The 24,408-nt window shown below is 36.3% G+C and overlaps 3 protein-coding genes across 7 annotated transcripts in view; 1 reads left to right on the forward strand and 2 right to left on the reverse strand.

The window, feature by feature from the left end:
• LOC125801360 (zinc finger protein 239-like) overlaps window positions 1–23,132 on the forward strand; it is a 151,085-nt gene extending 127,953 nt beyond the window's left edge. Inside the window, exons 1-2 of one of the 3 annotated variants that reach the window (XM_049477961.1) lie at window positions 16,416–16,475; window positions 19,633–23,132. In XM_049477961.1, coding sequence (XP_049333918.1) covers window positions 19,791–20,759 — 969 coding nt within the window. In that variant the 5' untranslated portion in view covers window positions 16,416–16,475; window positions 19,633–19,790 and the 3' untranslated portion in view covers window positions 20,760–23,132. Of the gene's footprint in view, window positions 1–16,415; window positions 16,517–19,632 lie in introns of those variants that run through there. The other 2 variants (XM_049477962.1, XM_049477963.1) reach the window with 2 other exon arrangements.
• Window positions 1–24,408, reverse strand: part of LOC125801678 (zinc finger protein 160-like) — a 289,977-nt gene that overhangs the window by 158,038 nt on the left and 107,531 nt on the right. The gene's annotated exons all lie outside the window — the stretch shown is intronic.
• Window positions 4,802–24,408, reverse strand: part of LOC125801319 (zinc finger protein 585A-like) — an 86,046-nt gene continuing 66,439 nt past the window's right edge. Inside the window, exons 1-2 of one of the 3 annotated variants that reach the window (XM_049477849.1) lie at window positions 12,871–12,944; window positions 4,802–8,458 (exon numbers count right to left, since the gene is read on the reverse strand). In XM_049477849.1, the coding sequence (XP_049333806.1) occupies window positions 7,287–8,324 (1,038 nt within the window). In that variant the 5' untranslated portion in view covers window positions 8,325–8,458; window positions 12,871–12,944 and the 3' untranslated portion in view covers window positions 4,802–7,286. Of the gene's footprint in view, window positions 8,459–11,534; window positions 11,786–12,870; window positions 12,945–24,408 lie in introns of those variants that run through there. The other 2 variants (XM_049477851.1, XM_049477850.1) reach the window with 2 other exon arrangements.

The following is a 24,408-nucleotide window of genomic DNA, read 5'->3' on the forward strand; positions in this document are numbered from 1 at the left end:
TGGCTAAAGACAAAGCAACAACCCCAACACATGGCTACACAGAGAACTGAGAGCAGCAACATAAAAAAGGGTTCGTATTCCTGCATCAAAACAAAATATCTGAGCTGATCAGAATAATTATGGCTGCAACTTACAATCAAAATACTATGCACAGTATTTAAAAGTACAGATGTCTATGCTCTCTGGGTGGGTACAGTAGGTGGCGCTTTATCTTGAAATTCATAATTTCTATTTCATTTTTATAATACTTAAGAATACATAAGAATATGTAAGTCTTGATATCACAATCTTACCTATATTGTTTACATCTTATATATTACCTTTATCTGTTCTTTTTCCAATCCCCTTTATGCAAAATTATAATCAGTAAAAATGTTTATTTGACTAAATTGGAATTAAAATATTTATGCTATCATTTCTAAAGTGGTTGCTAAGTGGTTGCTTGGTAGTTGCTAACGTTTTCCAGGTGGTTGCTAAGCTGTTGCTATCGGTTGATAGGCAGTTGCTATCATTTCTATTGTGGTTGCTAGGCAGTTGCTAACATATTCCACATGGTTGCTAGGCAGTTGCTAACAAACTCCATATGATTGCTCAGTGGTTGCTAGGCAGTTGCTAACGTTTTTCAGGTGGTTGCTAAACTGTTGCTATTTGATTGCTAGGCAGTTGCTATCATTTCTAAAGTGGTTGCCATGCAGTTGCTAATGTTTTCCAGGTGGTTGCTAAGGTGTTGCTAACTGGTTGCTAAGCCCTGGCTGGGGTGCCGGGGTGTCCAAACTTTTGATCAGTACCTGCTCCATACAGCAGCTCCTCCAAACACACACAGTACTGGAAGAGCAGGGGAGAGAAAGGCCCCCCCATTCATTCCTATGGGGAAACTTCGTACGACAATTGTACGAAAACGTCAAATCGTCGAAATTTCCGTAAAGAACGTCCGATTTTTGTCTTCATATCTCAAAAATTGTGACCTATGTGGATGTTCAAAGTTGTCCCCTATTCATTTCCTATGGGGAAAAAAAGTGCACGTTTACGAAGTTTTTACGAAAAACGTACGATATATCGCTTAAAAAGCACAAGCAACCTAATCGGGTATAGGTCCTACGATACTGCTAAATTTAGTATTTCTACGTCACAAGCTGTAGGAGGAGATAGTGATTAAATTTTGAGCGCAGAATAAGATAATAATAAGAAGAAGATTACGAAGAACAGTAAGTTGACTTTTCCAAGCAAACTTAATAATAAAGTACACAGAGAAACAGATACAGGAATACAGAGTGTCCTTTATGATCAGCGGAGCTAAAAAGATGCTCAGTGAGTGTATGGTCATAGGTGTATGGTGTATGGAGCTGGTCATAATATTCTGACTTGACTGTGTATAAAATGGTTAAGGGTAAATTAAATACATTCTTCCACAAAACAAAATTGTTACCACATTAAAATAAGACTTTATAAAGAGTTTATAAATGGTTTACAATTAGTTTATTAATGCTTACTAATTAGGTTGTAAATGCTTTAAAATCATTAATAATCAGTTATAACACATATATAGAAAGGGCAACAATATAGATGGCTGTGGGTTCATTATTTCATAACAGGTCATTGTTGCCCTTTCTACGTATGTGTTATAACTGACTATTAATGATTTTTAAGACATTTACATCCTAATTAGTAACCATTAATAAACTAATTGTAAACCATTTATAAACCCTTTATAAAGGTAGTCTTATTTTAAAGTGGTACCACAAAATTAGTCCCCCGTATGGTTATAGTGTATTTTCACAGCATTATTTAACACTATGTTTTTCATAGCTAATTTCAACCCGGATGCAAGCCACTAGAGATGGGCCTGTTCCTGTTGGTGAACTGATCTTAGAAGAAGAGGGAAAGCACCACGAGGTGGCGCTGTGGAGAGAGGCAGCGCTGGCAGAACTTGCCCTCTTGCAGCTTACAGAAATTACACATCTGAATATTGTGAGGTAAATTATTACTGCAGCTGTTTAAAGGAGGTGGTGTTAATGTTGTTATGGTTGTGTGTTGAGTTGTTTCAAGGGCAAAGCAAACTCACATTGTTATACAAGATGTACGCTGATTACTTTAGATTACATTAAAGTGTCATTTCTTCCGTGCTCTCCCAGGAAATATTGACAAATGAGAAATACTGTAATTTTTCGGTATTCAACTGTCTAATGGTGAAAACTGGAAAAAATATTTTTACCTGCAGAAACCAGAGAAAAAAACAGAAGAGGGATTGTGGTGGTTGGAGTCTCTGTGGGAAGCAACACCACTCTCCTTTTGACAGAAGATATGGAGAAGCTCATCGTTCCACACAATGTACTGATCAGCTAATTAAGCGCCTTCCAATCATCGTAAACATTTTCTATGAGGGAGGCGTTATTTGTTCTATTGACAGCCCAGCCTTTACAGAGGCATAAGGCCTTAAAAATGTCTTTTCACATAAAAATCCAGTTCTAATCTGACCCATAATCTGTTTTTTCGTCCCCTGTTTTCTCCTTTTTAGTTTAGGGGAGAAGTTATATACATGGACTTTTATAACTAGTTTTCATTCAATAACGAGGATAAACTTTTGTTGAATAGCCCACCTTCGATCTCCCCCAACATTCCGAAATACAGTGCTTTTAGCCGATGCTCGCAAAACAGACTTGCAATGCAGACAAACCAAGTCTCCCTGAAGCTGTGGGAGTCTCCCGCATTTCGGTAGTGGCTCCCTGATTCACATATAATCTCCCGGAATTCAGAACGAGTGCCCCAAGAGTGCACTGCACACAAACGCGCACACAGGCGACAGACTTTTTTCTCTCATTGTGTGTGGAAAGGAGAGAGAGAAAACAGAGAGGGTTCTGATTGGCCTGTTCTCTGCTAAGAGTCTGTGAGACAACCAATCAGTTATTAGTGTGGGCGGGCAGTGTTTTTCCCCCCTCCCGGACGGGATTTGTTTAGTGAGTGAGAGAAAGCAGATCATGGAGGAGGCAGGGGAAGCATAGGCAGGGCCTTCCAAAAAGAAAAAATATAAAACTCATTTCACCTCTGAGTACTCTAAATTATATCCATGTCTGATAAAAGTAAAGAACAATGAAAGCGTTGCCCGCTTTACAGTTTGTAACAGCGATTTTAGCATTGCTCACGGGGGACTTAATGATTGCAGAAGGCATGTTGAGGTGAGTTAATGTGAGAAATTTATATTAACTTAGCTGTCTCAATTAGTTGGAGAGAGGCTAAGTATGCGCTGATGGCCAACATGAAAAGAGCAAACAATGTACCAAAGTACAAAGACCACAGCAATGTAACAAAGTACAAGGCTTGCAGGAGACCCTAATGTTGCAACCCAAGCTGTAAAAAGTTGTTATGCATGTTCCTATAGCAAAAAGTAAAATTCCGTTATCCTTGGTTGTAAAGAAAATGAGAGCCAGAGCGTGCTCTTATCTTTCTATCCTCTGTGTTTGTCTTGTAAACTGTATGTCCTAACCCTGTATGTATGTCTTTGTCTTTTCCCAATAAATGTATTTTCTATTTACAATTACTAGTTGGCTTGACTCAAGTTATACTCATCACAACTCAGTATGCCAATTTCCTCCACACATACAAGCTCAGTTCTCCGTTCCAAAAGTTTAGAATGTGCAGTCAGCCTACATAATCAATATCAAGTCAGCATTGCCCCCACCCAGATGCAGGAGGCCTTTCTGACCTTGAGGGTCCAGTCATGGCTCATTCTACGGAATTACTGGACTCTAAGGAACAGATGCAGACATTTTTGAATGTCCAGTCAGAAGTTCAAGCCAACATCAGTTCTAGGATGCACCACAAAATGCAGTGTTCCTCCAATGTTTTCACAGTGGTTCCAGCTTGTTAGTAGAACTACAATAAATATGGCCTAAAAAATCCATTTTAAACTAAAAGGTAAACATACATTCTTACTTGAGTTTCTTCATGTTCATGAATACAGTGTACTTCCCTGCATTTCATACGCTGATGAATCTCAGATCAGATACCGTGAAGATCTCTTTGTTGAAGGCACCTTTGGACGAGTTTTCAAAGGACCCCCGCTAACATAAATTTTTTTTTGTGGTACTGGAGGGTGCCAAGAAGCAGATATTGATGAAGTGCTTTTATAGACCGTTTTAATGAAGGAAAACAATAGCAAAGCTACTGCGCATGTCTGTTCCTTCGACGCTTCAGGTGGCGCTATTTTAAAATGAGGGAAAAGTTGTGAGCCGACACTGCATGGCAGGTTAGCAGTGATAAATAAATAAATAAATAGATAAATAAATAAATTAATCAATAAATGTTCAAATAAATAAATGCACATATAAATAAATACATAAATGTACATATAAATGAATAAATATATAAATATTTACCTATGCAATTATTTATGCATGTATTTATATATTAATTTATTTATTAATTTATGTGTGCATTTATTTATATATGTATTTATTTCAACATTAATTTATTTATTCATTTATAAGGTTTAAATTAAGAAGTTACGTGCACTGTTTTGAACGCTGTTTACGCTAAACGGAAGTGTCCTAGGAACAGCTACGTCACTTCCTACGCTCATGAATATTCATCTGAAACGGTCTATAAAAAGCTTCAGAAATCTGGCAGAATGACAATGTTTTCATGCATTCTTACATGTATAGAATGCGTAACTAAATTGAAATCTGTTCAGTGTAGCGAGCTCAGCAGTTTAATACCTGGTGCTAATTAAGATGTTAAATTAATTGACTTTTCTGTCTTCTTCTACCAGGAACAGTAATTTTCCTAACCAAGTTATCCAGAAAACACACTGAAATTACAGGTTTTGTAATATAAAAAGAATTTTATTAAATCACACAGATATGAGTTAATAATCCATTAAAAAGTCATAAATGTAGCCATTAGATATCAAATCACATGAAGGTAAATGAGATTTAAAATAAAATCATGTTATAATATCGTTATAGAAAGGAATAACTTGTCAGACTAATGGAAATTATTAAGTTGGGATTTCTAAAGGATGAACTAAGTTATTTTAAGTCTACAAAGCCGGTTCTTATTTACAACCAAGCAACTGAAAAGAAGTTGTCTATACTACAGGGAGATTTATAATGGATTCAACCAAACTATGACCAGCACAAAACCATTTGTCAGCTCTGCCTTACTCTGAGACGTTAAAGTGGGCCTGCATTGGTGCCGTCCGTCTGTAGCGTGGTCGTCTGTTTCTTCACCCTGAGAAAGAATCACGTGAGTCTGTCTGCAAGATGGTTTGACTTCCTGGTGTCAGCACGGAGCCCCTTCAGAACCCACGGGAAAATCCCTTCGCTCTCAGCTGGCTTGCTGGTCGCTTCCGGACTGGTGGCTTCTGGGTTGAGTCTGACGGTCTCTATTCAGCTGAAACTTTGTATGCATAATGCGTGGCTTCGTAGATCGTAAAATTGCTTTAGTTGTCTTAACTAAGAAAGCTAGTATTAATATGCTTAAAGAAGGTTAAATGAGTTGCAATAAGAATGCTAAGCTATTGCTAAACTGAAGCTAAAATGCTAAGCTAAACCAAAGGAGCTAAACTCCAAACTCCTCAACAACCACTAAAGATTGAACTGAACTGATCCATCCGTAATCCTGGACACTCTCCACTTTTATTCTCCACCGCTACTCTGTCTGTCACTCTCTGACTGAATCTGTTTGGACCTTAAGGCTACCATTGGCTCTGTGGGCTTTGGGGGAGGAGCAACCTACGTGTCTGTGTTTTCATTGGTTTTGGAGCAATTTCTGAGATTTCATATTTTTTGAATTAATAGACTAAACCAAAACAAAACTCAATCAAACAGTGGATCAAAATACAATATTCAGCGTACCGATTCATGAGGATCAATTCAAGGAAAACAATCTTAGAATTGAGTCTCAATAAATGTAAATTATGTGTTTTTCCTACAAACAGGTTGGTAACATTCCAGATAATCCTGAAGTAAGAAACAAAGGATGGTACCTTGTCAAAAAGAAAACAGTCATGTTTTTATTTAAACCCAGTTAAATAACTGAAAAGATAACACAAACATGGTTAAACCACTGATAACCAAATAAAGCAAAATTATCAAATGCTAGTTAAATCTGTTGATTCAGACTTGACTGTGTATGAAAATTTAATCAGGACAGCATCTAAACCCATATACCAGAAGTGGCATATTATTTAGTAAATATTCTGTAAAATAACTTTTTAGTTAGTTAATGTATATTCTTATTTGTTCATCTTTGCGAAAAATTCTCTTTGCCTGGCTCTTAGTCTGTTGATCAGAATTTATGACGGGTGTGAGAGAGATCAGTTTACACCACAGAATTTCAGCTTACAAGGCAAGGAATGGAATCCAAAGCTTTGAACATTTCTTTTAACTAAATGAGTCTTATTTTCTCAATGCTTTGCAGGAATAACCAAGCATAAACTCTTAAATTGCAGTAACTCTTTGTGGATTGCGTTTCTGTGGATTTTAGCAAGTTGAATTATATTATATTTGCAGTTGGGTCTTCGTCCTGGTGATGGCACTGTTGGTCCACCTCATTTGGCAGACAGTCACAGATGGTGACTATTATAGGTCGTAGAAGTCCAAAGTTTGACGGTTGTCTGAATTAGTGTTTGCTGGAGGAATATGTACAAGGTTTACCCAACTAGCATTTAGGTCTCTTGAGAGGACTGGAGAGATGAAAAAGTCAGATATGTAATTTGAAATGTAAGTTTGAGTTGTGAAAAGAGTCATCAAAGGCTTTTATTCTAATTCCAATGCATCCTGGATGGGGTTTGTGGTATGTGTGTGTTCAGGTGGGGAAAGTTATTAAATTACATTAGGCCACCAAAAATAGGCAAAGTGGGTGTAGTGGGTGTTCCAGCAACAAAATCGTATAGTTGCAAGAATCCTACTCTCCTCCTAACAACTATGACATCTAAATGTTAAAGACTATGTTAATCTAATGCTAATCTAATGTCTGGAGCAAGCTCTGGCAATGCCGTAGTTCAAACTTGAAAGACATTCCCTTCTTCAGAGCTGAACTCTTACTGTAACTACCCTAAAAACTGAGCTCTGTCTCACGCAGAATGTTCTGGAATATCGAACATTCAAGAAAACATAACATGAAATTCAATAAACATCATCCCTGGATAAGAATAATTTTGCTGAACCTGTAAAATCGATTGTTAAATTCAGTTCATATTTGTTTCTGGTGGAACGTGTCCCAAGTGATAGAGTAATACATTAGTGTAGGATAAGGTGTTCTGTCTGAAAGATTTAGGATTTGCACTTTTAATTGCCGTGAAACAAATTTGGGATAGTTTTCTCTCCTGTGTTACTGCACTTGTGTTTTTGGAGATGATTCTGTTGAGTAAAACTCTTCCCACAGTCTGAGCAGTGATACGGTTTCTCTCCTGTGTGAATGCGTTGGTGTTTTTTGAGATTACTCTGTTGAGTAAAACTCTTCCCACAGTCTGAGCAGAAATATGGTTTTACTCCTGTGTGAATGCGCTGATGTATTTTGAGAGTACTCTGTTGATTAAAACTCTTCCCACAGTCTGAGCATTGATACGGTTTCTCTCCTGTGTGAATGCGCTGGTGAATTTTGAGAGTACTCTGTAGAGTAAAACTCTTCCCACAGTCTGAGCAGTGATAAAGTTTCCCTCCTGTGTGAATGAGCTGGTGGATTTTGAGAGTACTCTGTTGAGTAAAACTCTTCCCACAGTCTGAGCAGTAATACGGTTTCACTCCTGTGTGAATGCGCTGGTGATTTTTGAGATTACTCTGTGTAGTAAAACTCTTTCCACAGTCTGAGCAGTAATACGGTTTCTCTTCTGTGTGAATGCGCTGGTGTATTTTGAGATTAATCTGTTGATTAAAACTCTTCCCACACTCTGAGCAGTAATACGGTTTCTCTCCTGTGTGAATGCGCTGGTGATTTTTGAGAGTACTCTGTTGAGTAAAACTCTTCCCACAGTCTGAGCAGTGATACAGTTTCTCTCCTGTGTGAATGCGCTGGTGTATTTTGAGAGTACTCTGTTGATTAAAACTCTTCCCACAGTCTGAGCATTGATACGGTTTCTCTTCTGTGTGAATGCGCTGGTGAATTTTGAGAGTACTCTGTAGAGTAAAACTCTTCCCACAGTCTGAGCAGTGATACGGTTTCTCTCCTGTGTGAATGAGCTGGTGGATTTTGAGAGTACTCTGTTGAGTAAAACTCTTCCCACAGTCTGAGCAGTAATACGGTTTCTCTCCTGTGTGAATGCGCTGGTGTTTTTTGAGATCACTCTGTTTAGTAAAACTCTTGACAGAGTGCTGATGTTTCTCCATGTCGGGACTTTCCTCTGTTTCCTCTGTCTGTTAAATGTATCAAACAATTTATGCGTGTTCTGGAGATTCCTCAGGATGGCTTGTGTTTCACCTCTTTCATAGATTTCAGGAGAAATCCTATAATATTTTAATTTCTGAAAAGAAAAAAAAGAAATAATTTAGTGTATTAAAATAAAAGCTTATTAATTAACTGAAGAGAACTACCTAAATCAGTTACACTATATGGGACATACTGGGACACTTTTATATTACCTTAAACGCTTCTGTACTTTTGTCCTATTCTAAATCCATAGACATTATAATATGGAGTTTAGCTTGTTCTGCAGCAGACTGTCAGCAGGCTGCAGCCACAAAATATATGTAGCATAAACTCTGCTGCTGTCCACTACTGAATACCATGTTTGACTACTACTTTAGTATCTCACTTTACACTGAAATACACTAATCCATATAATTAATACTGTACTATATTGACTTCCCTTTTTGTTTACAATAAAGGTGACATTTTATCTTATAAATATCTTGCTTATAAATATCTGTAATTTCCTGGCTTGCTGAAACTAAGCCCAACTTCATCTCCGGAGCCAGAGAGCAGCAGAAGCTCCAAGACCTGCTGCAGTTTTACAGAAGCTAACGTTCCCCACAATTTCATCAACTCTAACTAAATGTTACTTAAGCCTGTAAACCAGCTATCTGAACAATATGTATCTTGTTTTTTAGTCATTTTACGTTAGCTCAGCCTAGCTAATGAATTAACATTTTCCCTGAATTTTCAATTCCACCTTAAATATCATCACTTCTTATTAGTTGTCTTGGAAATGTAGCTACACATTTAGTAAATAAAAGACTGTAGATTTGAAAAGCGATATGACTATTTAAACCCATGAAGTGTTTTTCAGCATTTCACATAGAGATGGGCAATATTACCTAAAACAAAATATTTTTTACCTACTAAAAATGAAACTACAAACGGTTCAAAACTATATTTACCTTTATTTTGATTTCACCTAATTTTCTTATATGGAGTTCAAGTGCATCTGGCAAATAATACCATTATAAATAGTGATTTTATATATATATATATATATATATATATATATATATATATATATATATATATATATATATATATATATATATATACACACTGCTAAAAAATTAAAGGAACACTTAAACACAATATAACTCCAAGTAAATCAAACTTCTTTGAAATTAACTGTCCACACTGATTGACAATCAATTTCAATTAACAAAACATACTCAACAAAGGAGTCGTTCTGCAGGTGGGGACCACAGACCACTTCAGTACCTATGCTTTCTGGCTGAACTCTCACCCTGCTCCACCCCCCATCCCAATGCTGCCCCCAGCACACACTCACTCATCATCCTGGGAAGGAGAGCAACTTAATTTCAATTGTCTGTATGTCCTGTACATATGCAGTATTGACAATAATAACTGCTTGACTTGGCAGTGGGTCAGTAATGGTGTGGGGAGGCATTGCTTGCAACTTTAGCTAGCTGGCTAACATTAGCTACCAATTTTTAAAAATGCTGGAACCTTTAGCTAGCAAGCAAATTTTAGCTACTGATTATAAAACGCTTGCAACTAGCAAACATTAACTAACAGTAATAAAATGCTTGCAGCTAGCTAACATTAACAACCAGTTATAACATGCTTGCAACTTTAGCTAACTAGCTAACATTAGCTACCAACTATACAAACGCTGGTACCTTTAGCTAGTAAGCTAGCATTAGCTACCTGTAACCAAGCGCTTGCAACTCTAGCTAGCAAGCTAACATTAGCTACTGATAAAAAAAAATGCTGGTAACTTTAGCTAACTAGCAAACATTAGCTACCTGTTATAAAGCACTTGCAACTTTAGCTAGCAAGCAAGCATTAGCTACTGATTGTAAAACGTTTGCAACTCAAGCTACCTATTTAAAATTAGATAACTGTTATAAAGCTCTTGCAACTTTAGCTAGTAAGCAAGCTTTAGATGCAACTTTAGCTAGCTAGCTAAAATTAGCTGCCTGTTATAAATACTTGCAACTTTAGCTTTCAAGCTAACATTAGATTCTGGTTAAAAAACGCTGGTAACTTTAGTTACCGAGCTAAAATTAGCTATCTGTTATAAAGCGCTTGCAACTTTAGCTAGCTACCTAACATTAGCTACCCGGATAAACAATCGCTGATAACTTTAGCTTGTCAGCTAAGTAACTGGGTTTGAACACAAATTTAACGTTATTTTATTCTAGGATATTCTGATAGCCTCACAAAGCTGAAATCAGGTTCTTGTTTGAATTGTTTGTAATGTCCATATTAAGAGTGTTGTTGAGAAACACAGTTTAGCGCTGGTACTTTATGATAATATTCTGACTCAGAACACAATATTTTTAAATGCAAGTAGAATTATAAAGAAAAAAATATATTTATTTTGGCCACTTACAGCATGATTTATACAAGGAGAATAAACAAAACCAGTGGATTTTAGAGGTTTGACTAGAGTTGCTGGGTAAAACAATTTTGCGGTTTATCAATATATTCTGTTTATTCGCCTAGAATAAAAAAAGCTGTCAGTAAATTAAATAATGAATTTCTTTATTATGCTACTTTTATTAAACATTGCTTAATATTGTTTGACATATCTACCAAAATCCTTAAAATACAGATAACACTTGCAATAAGTGTACATCAATTAACTGTGCATCCTTCATTACATGTAATAACTGGGAAACAATATGTACTTTTTTTTCCCTTTTTACCCGAGTGGCATCTGCAGTTAAGACAGAGCTGAATAAATAAATCAAAATAATTATCATTAATAAAAAATAATAACAATAATAGGACTAGCTGATATACTGCTAAATGAATAAACAAAAATCTCTCAAATAATAATAATAATAATAATAATAATATAACAACAATAATAATAATAATAATAATATTAAAAAATAATAGGATTAGCTGATATTCTATAATTCTGCTGGTACAGACAGCGGAGGGAAAACTGAGCCTCGTGTTAGTCTCACTTAACTTCTAACAGAGAAGAGAGAAATAAGCTCATAAACTCTTAACTATTACCTAAATCAGTGAATTCTCTACAAAAACACTTTTTAATCTGTCTTATACTCGAATTAATAGCAGTATTTTTAACTTAAAACATGTTTTTAACCACTATTTATTCATAAAACACGGAGCTCAGCACCTACCCGCAGCACAGGAACACACAGACCGCTGCTGAGGTACGGTGGCTCAGAAAGACCAAACGTAGCGTAACTGCAGTTCACCACTAAACAGCAGGGGCCGCCAAAACTTCATTTAACAGCATTAAATGCCTCATTTTATAAAGTTCATCTAAAACAAAGGTATTTTATTACTCTGTTACACTTACAACAGTAATAAACGTTGTAAAATTATTAAGTTCTGCTTTAATTAATTCTTAGAAGACAAGTTTAGACATTATTAACCATTAAAATACATTAAACAAATGGCTAATTAGATTATATTAATATAGTTACAGTAGAACTTTATTACTGTGCTGCACTTGCTTCAGTAGTAAATATTTTAGCCAAATATCAGATTATTATATTCAGTTTATTCCCATTTTTTCCATTTTGATAAAATATATGATTTTTATATATCTTCTTTCACAATATCAAGTCTCTCAATGTGTTGTGTTATTATTATTATTATTATTATTATTATTATTATTATTATTATTATTACATGTATCAGTTAAGGGGCTGTTTAATAAAACAGTGTAGCTAAAGATACTGTGAACATTTAAAAAATATTTTTTAATTATGTTTATTATTACAGTAAAATAGTGAGTTTTCTGTTAAATCATTAAGCTAATAATTATTATAAAAACACTAGTGGCAAAGTGAAATTCCACTTTACGCAGTCTTGCCTGACCCTTACCTCACTACAATAATTTCTAAAACTAATTATTTCTTTTTAAATGTAATATTTAACAGGCAGGCTTTTATTTTGACGGGAAAGTCACGGAGATGCTGCTGCACCAGACATTCCAACACACGCCCCCTGAATAAGGAGTAAAGAGCTCAACGGATCTGATCCACATTCAGACTGAAGAACTCAAGAACTGGAGGATCTGTTCTGGTTCTGATCCGCTATCAGTCTGAACCCAGAAGCAGATCCATGCTGAGACTGGACCACTGTGTGTTTGGAGACCCTGATTTTATGACTGATCCAGATCAGATTTAACCCACATTTATCTCAGATTTAGTTCAGATTTATCTCAGGTGTGTGTTAGTGATGTGGGGGAGGGGGGGGGCAGGAGTGTGAGGCTCCGTTATCCTGTGTATGATCTGTAAAGCCCCCCCATCCCCAGCTCCACGACCCCCTACTCAAACCCCCCTCCTGTGTCTGTGGGTCAGAGTCAGACTAGGAGAAGATCCAGTGCTGGTGGTGTAAATGCTGCACACGCTGAAGGTGCTGAAGGTGGTGTTGGTGTAGGAGTGAATGTAGAACAGCGTGTTGAAGAGAGAGAGAGAGAGAGAGAGAGAGAGAGAGAGATTCTACCTTCTTTAGTTCAGCTGATTCTGCTCTTCCTCCGCTCCAGCTACAGACCCCGGAAGCTCCCCCTCCCCCGCTATATCACATTATACCCCATCACCGCTAGAGGGAGCCCGCGAGGGAGTCCTCAATGCATGGAGCTGAATGGAGCTAAACAGCTAAAACTCTCATTTAAAACACTGTATAACTACTTCTCTGGGGGGTTCCTTTAATTTTACAAAGTAGAACAAAGTATTTCACTAAAATAGGAAAGAAAACAAACCCTATATTTCCATTTTCTGAAACTAATGATTTTTATTCAGTAAATTCGCTAGCATTACTGCTACTGATGCTGGAGTTACACACAGATCTCATTAAAAAGGATTAAAACTGCAGTTTAAAAGCAGTTTTAATAATTATCTCTGCAGTGATGAAACAGTTATAGTTGTTCTGTTTTGAGAAAATTAGTAAATTTTTTACTCTATAAAAGTATCAAATATTTATAAATTATTACTTTGCTAAAAATAATACATTGTAAATGTTTGATACTTTATAGAATAAAAAAATATTTATACCTTTTGTACATTCTCAACTCTGTCAAGTGGCTTGAGATTCAGAGCAGATTCTGAAGTGGGTTTTTTCCTCTATAGAGATTCTCTGATTGCTCCTGTACAACTCCAACAAACAGCACTTACTAATTACTATAGAAAGATCAGTGCTGTTGTAACATTGATTCCGGTAGACACTTTTTTAAAATCTAAATTACATTTAAAATATTATGGTTACATTTTCTTTGCATTTACCTTCTTGATGTCCTGCAGGTTCTTGAAAAGGAGATCGTACTGCAGCAGATCTTGTTTATTGTTCACCTTGTTTAAAGTCTTACTATTTATGTATTCTGAAAGCTTTCCATAAATTGAGGTCATTCACACCTACTCCCTGTAAAATCACTCTCTGACATCACAATGAACCATCCTGATTTCTGTATAGAAGGGTACTTCACACTTGTAAAAGCATTTGAATATTCATATGCAATTTTTTTTGCAAATTCAGTTTTTAAACTAATTATTTGTAAAAAAATAAAATGGATTTGTTTGAGTTTATTTGTTCATAGAATGATAAAAAAAACTTTTTTAACTTTTCCAAAATAAGTCCAGCAAGCATTCTCATTTTACTACAAAATAGTAGCCAATTTAGACAGAACTTTTTTTACACATTAAAGGAAGAAGTTACTGATGTTGAGACTATTTGGGACAGATTATATCAGGTTCTGTGTGGAAATAAAACAAACACCCCTGGTTGCTTGAGTCAATTAATCCTCCTTTTATGTTTGGGGTCAATTTGACCCCTTTCAATGTTTAACGCATTTAAATAAGTTAATCTCATTTTATTTACTTCATATTTGGTGACTTTTCCTCTTTTAATAGAGACAACTGGGTAAACATAAAATTAATGGGATGTTTTTTTGTGTCTTTTACACATTTTGTATACATTAGTGTTGTTTGGGATAAATTTGACCCCACGCTATTTTAGCTTTATAAAACATAAAAAATATCAGAATTTGACCCACATTTGTGTTGAATGATGTGAAGGTCAATATGACGTCTTATTTTATAATCTTCAAAAAAAAAAATAGATCCCTAAAATAGCATAATTATAACTGTATTAGTGCAAGAACCACTAACAATTCACACGACAGGGGGGCGGGGAAAACATAATTCTCATGAGAACTTGATATTTCTCATTCTGTGGAGGAATATATTGTTCCTGAAAACATCTTGTTCACACAACATAGTGGAAATGCAGAGATATAAAAGGTTTCACAGCAGCTTCTAAACCAGTTCTCTATGTGTTCTGTCTCTCTCTCTTTCTGCTCTCTCTCTCTCTCTCTACTGAAAAGGACGTCTAAGAAAAGGTTTTCTCTCAGTGAGGATTTCTCACATCTCTTTCACCATGACAGAGACATAGAGGAGAATGTGTCTGAGAAAAAGGAGGACTTTAGAGAGGATCCTGATTATAATGAATCCTCATCTGATGAGAATGAGCCCTTTACTGTAGATCCTCTTCTTGTCTCTCAACCAATAGAAAACAGACTACCTTGTAAACAGTGAGAACGTCCAGTAACTTTTAGAAAGCTTTCTCCAACATATTTTAGGTACTGACACAATGCACTCTCAAACTTAAACAATAAATAAATAAAGCCTCCCTCAAAAAAAAAAAAATAGAAAAAATAAAATGGTGCCCTTTTTGATAAAACTTACAAAATAGAAAACACAATTTAATATGCTATTAAGCAAAGACTTTTCCCCATTGGGCTTGAATTGCAAAACAAATCTTTTAAATAAGTGCCAGTGTTCTATAAAATGTTCTATAAATGCTTGTTTTACTTTGGATGGTGTGCTGCTGCTGCGTTCATTCGGCTGGGAGAAATACTTTTCTTTTCCCACTCCGCTACACGCTTCTGTTTAAGGTATAGAGATAAATTTGTCGCGCTGCTTCGTTTAGAAGCAATCGGTTTTAAACACACAGTGAGGATCTGTTTGGTCTATCCACGTCCTACGCGGCAAAACCGAACCAATTCTGGGCACAAGCTCTGCTCCCGCGTGCGGGAGGGAGGGAGGGAGGTGTGGGGTCTGCGTGCGGGAGGGAGGGGGAGAGAGGGGCGGGGCTAAGCCTGTGGGACAGGAGCTCACAGGGGCACGTCGGTGGTGAAACCGTCCTTAACTGTAAATTCGAATTAATCGATAAAATCGATTAATCGCCCAGCTCTATAGACAAGGTGAGCAACAAACAAGATCTGCTGCAGAACGATCTCCTTTTCAAGAACCTGCAGGACATCAAGAAGGTAAATGCAAAGAAAATGTAACCATAATATTTTAAAGTATGTTTTTTTAAAAACTCTACCAGAATGGTACTTTAACAACAGCACTGATCTTTCCATAGCAATTAGTAAGTGCTATTTTTTGGAGTTGTACAGGAGCAAGGAGCAATCAGAGAATCTCTATAGAGGAAAAACTCAGTTCAGAATCTGCTCTGAATCTCAGCCACTCAACAGAGTCTTAAATGTAAAAAAGCTTAAAAACAAATTTTTATTATAAAAAGTATCAAACATTTAAAAATGTTTAAATGTGTGATATTTTATAGAATAAAATTGCACTAATTTCCTCAAAGCAGCACAACTACAACTATTTTATCACTGCAGAGATAATTATTAAAGCTTTTAAACTGCATTTATAATCCTTTTAAACAAGATCTGTGTGTAACTCCAGCATCAGTCCAGCATATGCTAGGAATGCTAGTACATTTACTGAATAAAAAACATTTGTAGAACATGGAAATATATGGGTATGTTTTCTTTCCTATTTTAGTGAAATACTTTGTTCTACTTTGTAAAATTAAAGGAAAACCCCAGAGAAGTAGTTATACAGTGTTTTAAATGAGAGTTTAGCTGTTTAGCTCCATTCAGCTCCATGCATTGAGGACTCCCTCGCGGGCTCCCTCTAGCGGTGATGGGGTATAATGTGATATAGCGGGAGAGGGGGCGGGGCTCTACATAACCCGGATGAGGCTGAGCTTCCGGGGTCTGTACCTGGAGCGCCAGAGGAAGAGCAGAATCAGCTGAACAAAAGAAGGTACGAGAATCTCTCTCACTCTCTCTCTCTCTCTTTTAAAGGTAAGCGAGCGCTGGATGTTAATCTACACAGATTTCTCTTCTGAAAACTGTTTATTTGGGTGTAAAGCACTTTTGTTTATTTACAGTAAGCTTAGATTTACAGATTTTTCCAGCACTGAGGCAGGAGCATTAGCATTAGCAAAATTAGCTTGTAACATGACCCAGTGTTGTTACCAATACCACACCTAACAGCTAAAGTTAATTATAAAGGATAGGTTTAACCATTACAGACAGATTGTTCATATTTAGGCTATATAACAACACATTTAATGTGTTTAAGACATTCAGGCTGCTAAGAGTATTTTATTGTTTGGAAGTGCCAGCTAGTTTAGATTAGCTAACTATCTAGATATCATTGGCCAGGTTAGCTAAAGGTGGCTAGAACATTAACTTACCTACAAAATTAAAAGTTTGTGCTGTTCTTCTGTGCTGTACCGCAGAAGCTCCGGTGAGTTCAGATAAGTACCAGATAAAGAATATAAATATTTATGTTTTGTAAGGAGCTTAAAATGTTAATACGAGAGTTAAAATGTTATTCATTTTAGCCTTCATTCAGCTAAAGCTGAAGGCTAGCAGGTGGAAGCTAGCAGCGATTAGCATTAGCGATTGGGTTAAATGTGTAAATATAAAATGTTATGTGTAAAATATGGCTGTTTGTAAGCTTAGCTTGCAGTAAATTGCCCCAAACTGAAATATACATTTTAGTCTGGGGCTTGTAAAAGCTTTTACTGATACTGTGTTTTTGTTTTAATATTATTTTATGCTGTGCTACACACAGTTTTATCAGTTGTAGACACAGAAGAAATGTCTTGTTTCAGTCGTGATTACAATAAAGTAAATATTTCATGCTAAAAGGGACAAATTGATCATGGTTGTAATTATTTTGTGTGTGCTTTTTACTTTCTGGTGGAAAAGTGTATGTGTGTGTGTGTGTATATATATATATATATATATATATATATATATATATATATATATATATATATATATATATATTAGGGGTGTCACGATTCTCTAAATCCTCGATTCGATTTCATTTTCGATTTGAGGGTCACGATTCGATTCGATTCTCGATTTTCTTGTTTTTTTTCTTGTTATTATTTTATGCCTCATAAAATTTAAATAATATATTTATTATTATTATTATTATTATTATAAATATTATAAATATTATTATTATTATTTATTAAGATATATATGGTAATGCCATCTAGTGACTTTTTTTGGTAGCAACAGTGTGCACTATTAAAACAAGCAGTTTATCAGAGCTGTGTGTGGATGGAGCTGCAGTTCTTCATCCAACCACTAGCAGCAGCAGCACAAGCCCCGCTCTCTTCACTCAGTCACTACTTCAGTACAGCCCAGCCACGGGCTACAGAGCTCAGCCAGTCCGTTTTTACTGTTTCTGTAAACAAATAAAGGTTTTAACCCCACTAACCGGATAATACAGCTCTCTACAGTTCATCTTTCAGCCCAAGCAGCTAACAGCAGCAGTTTAGAACAGCCGACACGGAGGCACTGCTCGGATTACATTATAAACAGGTCAGTTAGCGCGCTGCTAACCTCAGGATGTTTATAACTACGGAGTTTAGTGGACACACCACGGCCGCCAGGTAAGTCTTTTAAAGGCTACTGAAGACTATTAAAGGCTATTAGAGGTTATTGAAAGCATTATTGGGGGGCAGAAATCAGTACAGGCTGGTTAGATAAGTGATGTGGTGAAACTGTGACTAGCGCTGTCACAGTGATGTTTATTAACGTCATTAAAACAGATTTTGTCAGGTATTGTCTTATAAATATTTACACATAACTTATATCTCTCCTGAAAAGCTTTTATTTTAGTCAGAAACACGCTTGTGTTTACTTTATCTGAGAGAAAGATGTTTTTTTAATTCAATGGAAAGCAACAGGTGTAGTCAATTATAAGTTTAAGATTTTTAATCCACCTCACTGTGATCTATAGTCAGTGTTCTCAAGTCACACTGACACACGCATTTCAGCGAGTTCACACGCTCTCACCTGCGCGCACCCACCCCTCCGTTAGATACAGATACAAAACCTGCGCGCCCAACCCCCGCCCCCCCTCCCCCGTTGGACAGATAAAAAACAGTGATCACACTCCCGCTGACTGCGCTCATGCAGTGGCTCTCTCTATTTAAATGAATAGGATGCGCTGTGTTGGTGCCGCGCCATTTGCGTAGCACGCTGCGGGAGGGATCGTCGATCCTCTTTTTGACTTCGATACTCAGACCGTGACCTCATTTCGATTCGATTTCGATAAAATATCGAGATCGTGACACCCCTAATATATATATATATATATATATATATATATATATATATATATATATATATATATATATATATATATACACACGATAGTGCTGTACACAATTATTACAGTCTGCAACGGTAGGGGGAGCCCACGAGCACAAAATCTCAATCCTACCTAGTGGAGCTTTAAGGGATTTTGATCTGCATGTACAAAAAAACAAAACAAGTTCACGAGTGCGTATCAATGTTAGATAATGTGTTAGAAAATAATGAACTGTTATCAAGAACTGTAAAAACTCAGGTTTTTAAGCATTGATTTGGATAACTGTCTTTGGTTAATATTTGTGGAAACTTTTATCATTTAATTTAATGTAAATGTTTTGTCTGTGTCCTTGTACTTTTAGCTTTTTGTGCTTCAGGTCAGAACATCTCATTCTGAAATATTGAAAAACTAATAAATTATATATTTTTTTTTACCATTATTGAGAAAACTTAACAAAATAACAAGCAAGTTGTACATTGTGTCTCTGGCAACCAGCCTACAAGGTCAATATAGTAGAGTGGTAGTAGTATGGAATAATGTATTATAGTGTAAAGTGAGATACTAATGTAGTAGTAAAACATTGTATTCGGTATGTAGAATTGTTTCTGCTACACAAATTCAGCCTGCTGACAGTTATATATAACTATATATTATAATGTCTATGGAGTTAGAATAAAAGTTCTGAAACCTTTATGGTGTCCCAGTTGTTTTGTCCATATAGTGAAACTGATCTAGGTACTTTTGGATAATTGACTGCTTTTATTTTAATATACAATTAATTCATTTTTGTTTTTTCCAGAAATAAAAATATTCCTGGTTTTCTCCAGAAATTCATCACTACCAACAACCAGGATAATTAACAAAAAGCAATGTTAAACTGCTGAAAGAGGTGAAGCACAAGCCGTCCTGAAGAATCTCCAGAACACGCAGAAATCGTTTGACACATTAAACAGACAAATGAAGCCAAGTCCCGACATGGAGAAACATCAGCACTCTGTCAAGAGTTTTACTAAACAGAGTGATCTCAAAATTCACCAGCGCATTCACACAGGAGAGAAACCGTATTACTGCTTAGACTGTGGTAAGAGTTTTACTACACAGAGTAATCTCAAAAATCACCAGCGCATTCACACTGGAGAGAAACCGTATTACTGCTCAGACTGTGGGAAGAGTTTTACTCAACAGAGTACTCTCAAAAATCACCAGCGCATTCACACAGGAGAGAAACCGTATCACTGCTCAGACTGTGGTAAGAGTTTTACTACACAGAGTAATCTCAAACTGCACCAGCGCATTCACACAGGAGAGAAACCGTATCACTGCTTAGACTGTGGGAAGAGTTTTACTAAACAGAGTAATCTCAAACATCACCAGCGCATTCACACTGGAGAGAAACCGTATTACTGCTCAGACTGTGGGAAGAGTTTTACTAAACAGAGTACTCTCAATAATCACCAGCGCATTCACACAGGAGAGAAACCGTATCACTGCTCAGACTGTGGGAAGAGTTTTACTAAACAGAGTACTCTCAATAATCACCAGCGCATTCACACAGGAGAGAAACCGTATTACTGCTCAGACTGTGGGAAGAGTTTTACTAAACAGAGTACTCTCAATAATCACCAGCGCATTCACACAGGAGAGAAACCGTATTACTGCTCAGACTGTGGGAAGAGTTTTACTAAACAGAGTACTCTCAATAATCACCAGCGCATTCACACAGGAGAGAAACCATATTACTGCTCCGAATGTGGGAAGAGTTTTAATCAACAGAGTAATCTCAAACTGCATCAGCGCATTCACACCGGAGAGAAACCGTATCACTGCTCAGACTGTGGGAGGAGTTTTACTCAACAGAGTAAACTCAAAAATCACCAGCGCATTCACACAGGAGAGAAAACTCCCAAATTTGTTCCACTGCAATAAAAAGTGCAAATCGTAAATCTTTCAGACAGAACACCTTATCCTACAAAAATGTTTCACTTTGGGACTTGGGACACGTTTCACCAGAAACAAACATGAACTGAATTTAACAATGAATTTTACAGGTTCAACAAAATGAATCTTTTCCAGGGATGATGTTTATTGAATTCCATGTTGTGTTTTCTTGTATGTTTGATATTCCAGGACATTCTTCGTGAGACACAGCTCAGTTTTTAGGGTAGTTACGGTAGGAGTTCAGTTCTGAAGAAGGGAAGGTTGTTTAAGTTCGAGTGAGGGCACTGCCAGTGCTTGCACCAGATGTTAGGTTAGCATAATTTAGTCTTTAAAATTTAGATGTTGTTAGGAGTACAGTAGGATTCTTAGTCTGCAACTAAGCATTTTGGATCAAACCTTCAGTGCTTATGCCTAAAAGGTTTTGAATGCATTTAATCGCTTTTCTAGTATATACAGATTTAATTATTTCCATTAATTTCCAATATCTCTGTTTTTCCTCTGTGGAAGCCGTCCTCAGTTCCCCAAGCTTAGCATAGCTTACTTTAATGCTATCAACTGCCAGGCCACCCATATGAAAGGATAAGGGGAAAACACCACCTGAGGAACTCCAGAGAGAGAGTGCTCACAAAAGTGTGACCCAGAGCCACAGAGAGACGACACTGTGCCGGGTGGAATATTCAGACCCCACAGAGAGGCCAACAAAATCTTTTCCAGAGGTTAAATAAAACGCTCCAGCCGTAGTTCTCACACTGAAATCAACCCCCTCCAGACCTGTATAGCGCAGTAAAGTTGCTGGCTCATTTATTGCCCCTGCTGTTGTTCTCTCTGTTACCATAGAGGGATATTTGGTTGATGTATTACTCAAGTGTTTTACTCTTTTTCTTATTAGATATTGTATCTTGCTTAAGACTTTTTAATCTCCAAAGTAACTAAGAATATCCAATTAATTTAGTTCATTGATTGTTTTTATCCAGTACCAACTGTTATCCTTGCATTGCTTCACATCTATATTTATTAGGGGTGCAGGAAAAAAATCGATTGGAGCTAACATTGAACGATTCAGAATCGATTCTCATTTTCCTAAAAACGTGTTTTTTGGGTGAAGCTACTGTCGCACTGAGTTTTTTAACTGTCCTGCGGAGCTCTTTAACTGTTAAAAAGCTCTGCGCGACAGGTGAACTCCCAGTTAGGCAACAGAGGGGTGTGCATGCTAAAATCCAGTGTATTTAGTATCTTCTCTGCTTGTTACATAATTATAGCCTATCTAACGTTCCACTCTTGACCTTGTGGCTGTTTATGAGTGTTTTCTAGTTTTAACAATGTCTACCTTTTAGAAATGAATACAGGATTAGTCAACCATGGTAGAAATTAATCATTCATTATTGTGGCACTGTCACTATATTGCAAAAAGATTTAATACAGTAAGGAACCTAAGTTTATTGTTTGAAATAAATGTTCTATTTGTTTAAATTGTCTTTTCATCTTCTCACATAATTTAAACAAAATTTATAGGCCATTTGAATTGATAAATCATTCTAGAATCGAAAATCGTTTCTGAATCGAATCTTGACCCCAGAAATCGGAATCTAATCAAATCGAAACACAGAGATTCATACCCCTAATATTTACTCGTGTGTGTTTCAATAAAATGCTTTTATATTGCAAGATCTCCAATCTCGTGTTTTCTCACTATATGGTTGATAACCTTTCTGTGACCTGGAACCTATCCATCCTGAGCCTGTTTTATGTTATTATTTGGTGAAGGGTGTGATTGGAGATAACCACACCTGCACACTCTTATTTTTAAATGTTTTATACATTTATATATACAGTTATTATTTTTGTGTTCACTTAATAATTTATTTAAAAACTGCTCTCTTTTGAACTGTCACAATGACGCAGGGCTTTGGAGGTTGTTTTTACTTTTTCAGAAATCAGGAAGGTCAGAGTGTTTTCATCAACAGGGAGAGCTGTGAGGAGAACGTGACCCTGAGTGGCAGAGAAGCTTCACTGCTGTTCTGGGACCAGTGCATATGAACTAGGAGACAACAAGCTCTCTGAGTGAAGTGCTGGGAACCTCTTCTCAGATATCCAGCGCATGCCTGTTCTACACGCCGTAAAGTCGCACACAGGCCAGAAGATCTTTCCATCCACTCTTTTCCTCTGATTCATCTTCTCACAGACTTTAGGGCACATAAGGATTGTTTGGAACACAAGGACTGTCTGCTGTGTTCATGAAGGACACAGAGCTGAACAACATCATGATAAGAACTTGTTGCTCAGACAGGCTGGAGCTGATCACGTCATCAGAACTGGACAACAAGCTGTTAACTGGACTGGATAAATGTATAACTGCTTGGATTAAGTCTGGAGGGCTCGCTCTCTTTCTCTCTCTCTGGGTTGTGAATGTGTTGATCTATCACGATTTTATTAGAACTAAAATATTCCACACTGAAATAATGTAGTTCACATTAGCTAACCTACCTAGCTAAAACATTCCACACTGAAATAAAGTAGTTGATATTAGCTAATCTATCTTACTAAACATTACACACTGAAATACAGTAGTTAACATTAGCAAACCTAGCTAGCCAAAACATTACACACTGAAATACAGTAGTTAACATTAGCTAACCTAGCTAGCTAAAACCTTCCACATGTAAACAAAGTAGTTAAAATTACCTAAAGTAGCTAGCTGAAACATTACACACTGAAATAAAGTAGTTAACATTAGCTAATGTAGCTAGCTAAATCTTTTCACTTTGAAATAAAGTTAACATTAGCTAACCTAGCTAGCTAAAACATCCCACACTAAAATAAAGTAGTTAATATTAGCTAACCTAGATAGCTAAAACATCCCACACTGAAATAAATTGTTAAAATTACCTAAAGTAGCTAGCTGAAACAGTACACACTGAAATAAAGTAATTAATATTTGCTAACCTAGCTAGCTAAAACATTCCACACTGAAATAAATTGTTAAAATTACCTAAAGTAGCTAGCTGAAACAGTACACACTGAAATAAAGTAGTTAATATTAGCTAACCTAGCTAGCTATAAAGATTCCACACTGAAATAATGTAGTTAACATTAGCTAATGTAGCTAGCTAAAAAATCCCACACTGCAACAAAGTAGTTAAAATTACCTAAAGTAGCTAGTTGAAACATTCCACACTGAAATAATGTAGTTAACATTAGCTAACCTAGCTAGCTAAAACATCCCACACTAAAATAAAGTAGTTAATATTAGCTAACCTAGATAGCTAAAACATCCCACACTGAAATAAATTGTTAAAATTACCTAAAGTAGCTAGCTGAAACAGTACACACTGAAATAAAGTAATTAATATTTGCTAACCTAGCTAGCTAAAACATTCCACACTGAAATAAATTGTTAAAATTACCTAAAGTAGCTAGCTGAAACAGTACACACTGAAATAAAGTAGTTAATATTAGCTAACCTAGCTAGCTATAAAGATTCCACACTGAAATAATGTAGTTAACATTAGCTAATGTAGCTAGCTAAAAAATCCCACACTGCAACAAAGTAGTTAAAATTACCTAAAGTAGCTAGCTGAAACATTCCACACTGAAATAATGTAGTTAACATTAGCTAGCCTAGCTAGCTAAAACATTC

The sequence above is a fragment of the Astyanax mexicanus genome, chromosome 4 (assembly GCF_023375975.1).
Source record: "Astyanax mexicanus isolate ESR-SI-001 chromosome 4, AstMex3_surface, whole genome shotgun sequence".
Taxonomy (NCBI): domain Eukaryota; kingdom Metazoa; phylum Chordata; class Actinopteri; order Characiformes; family Acestrorhamphidae; genus Astyanax; species Astyanax mexicanus.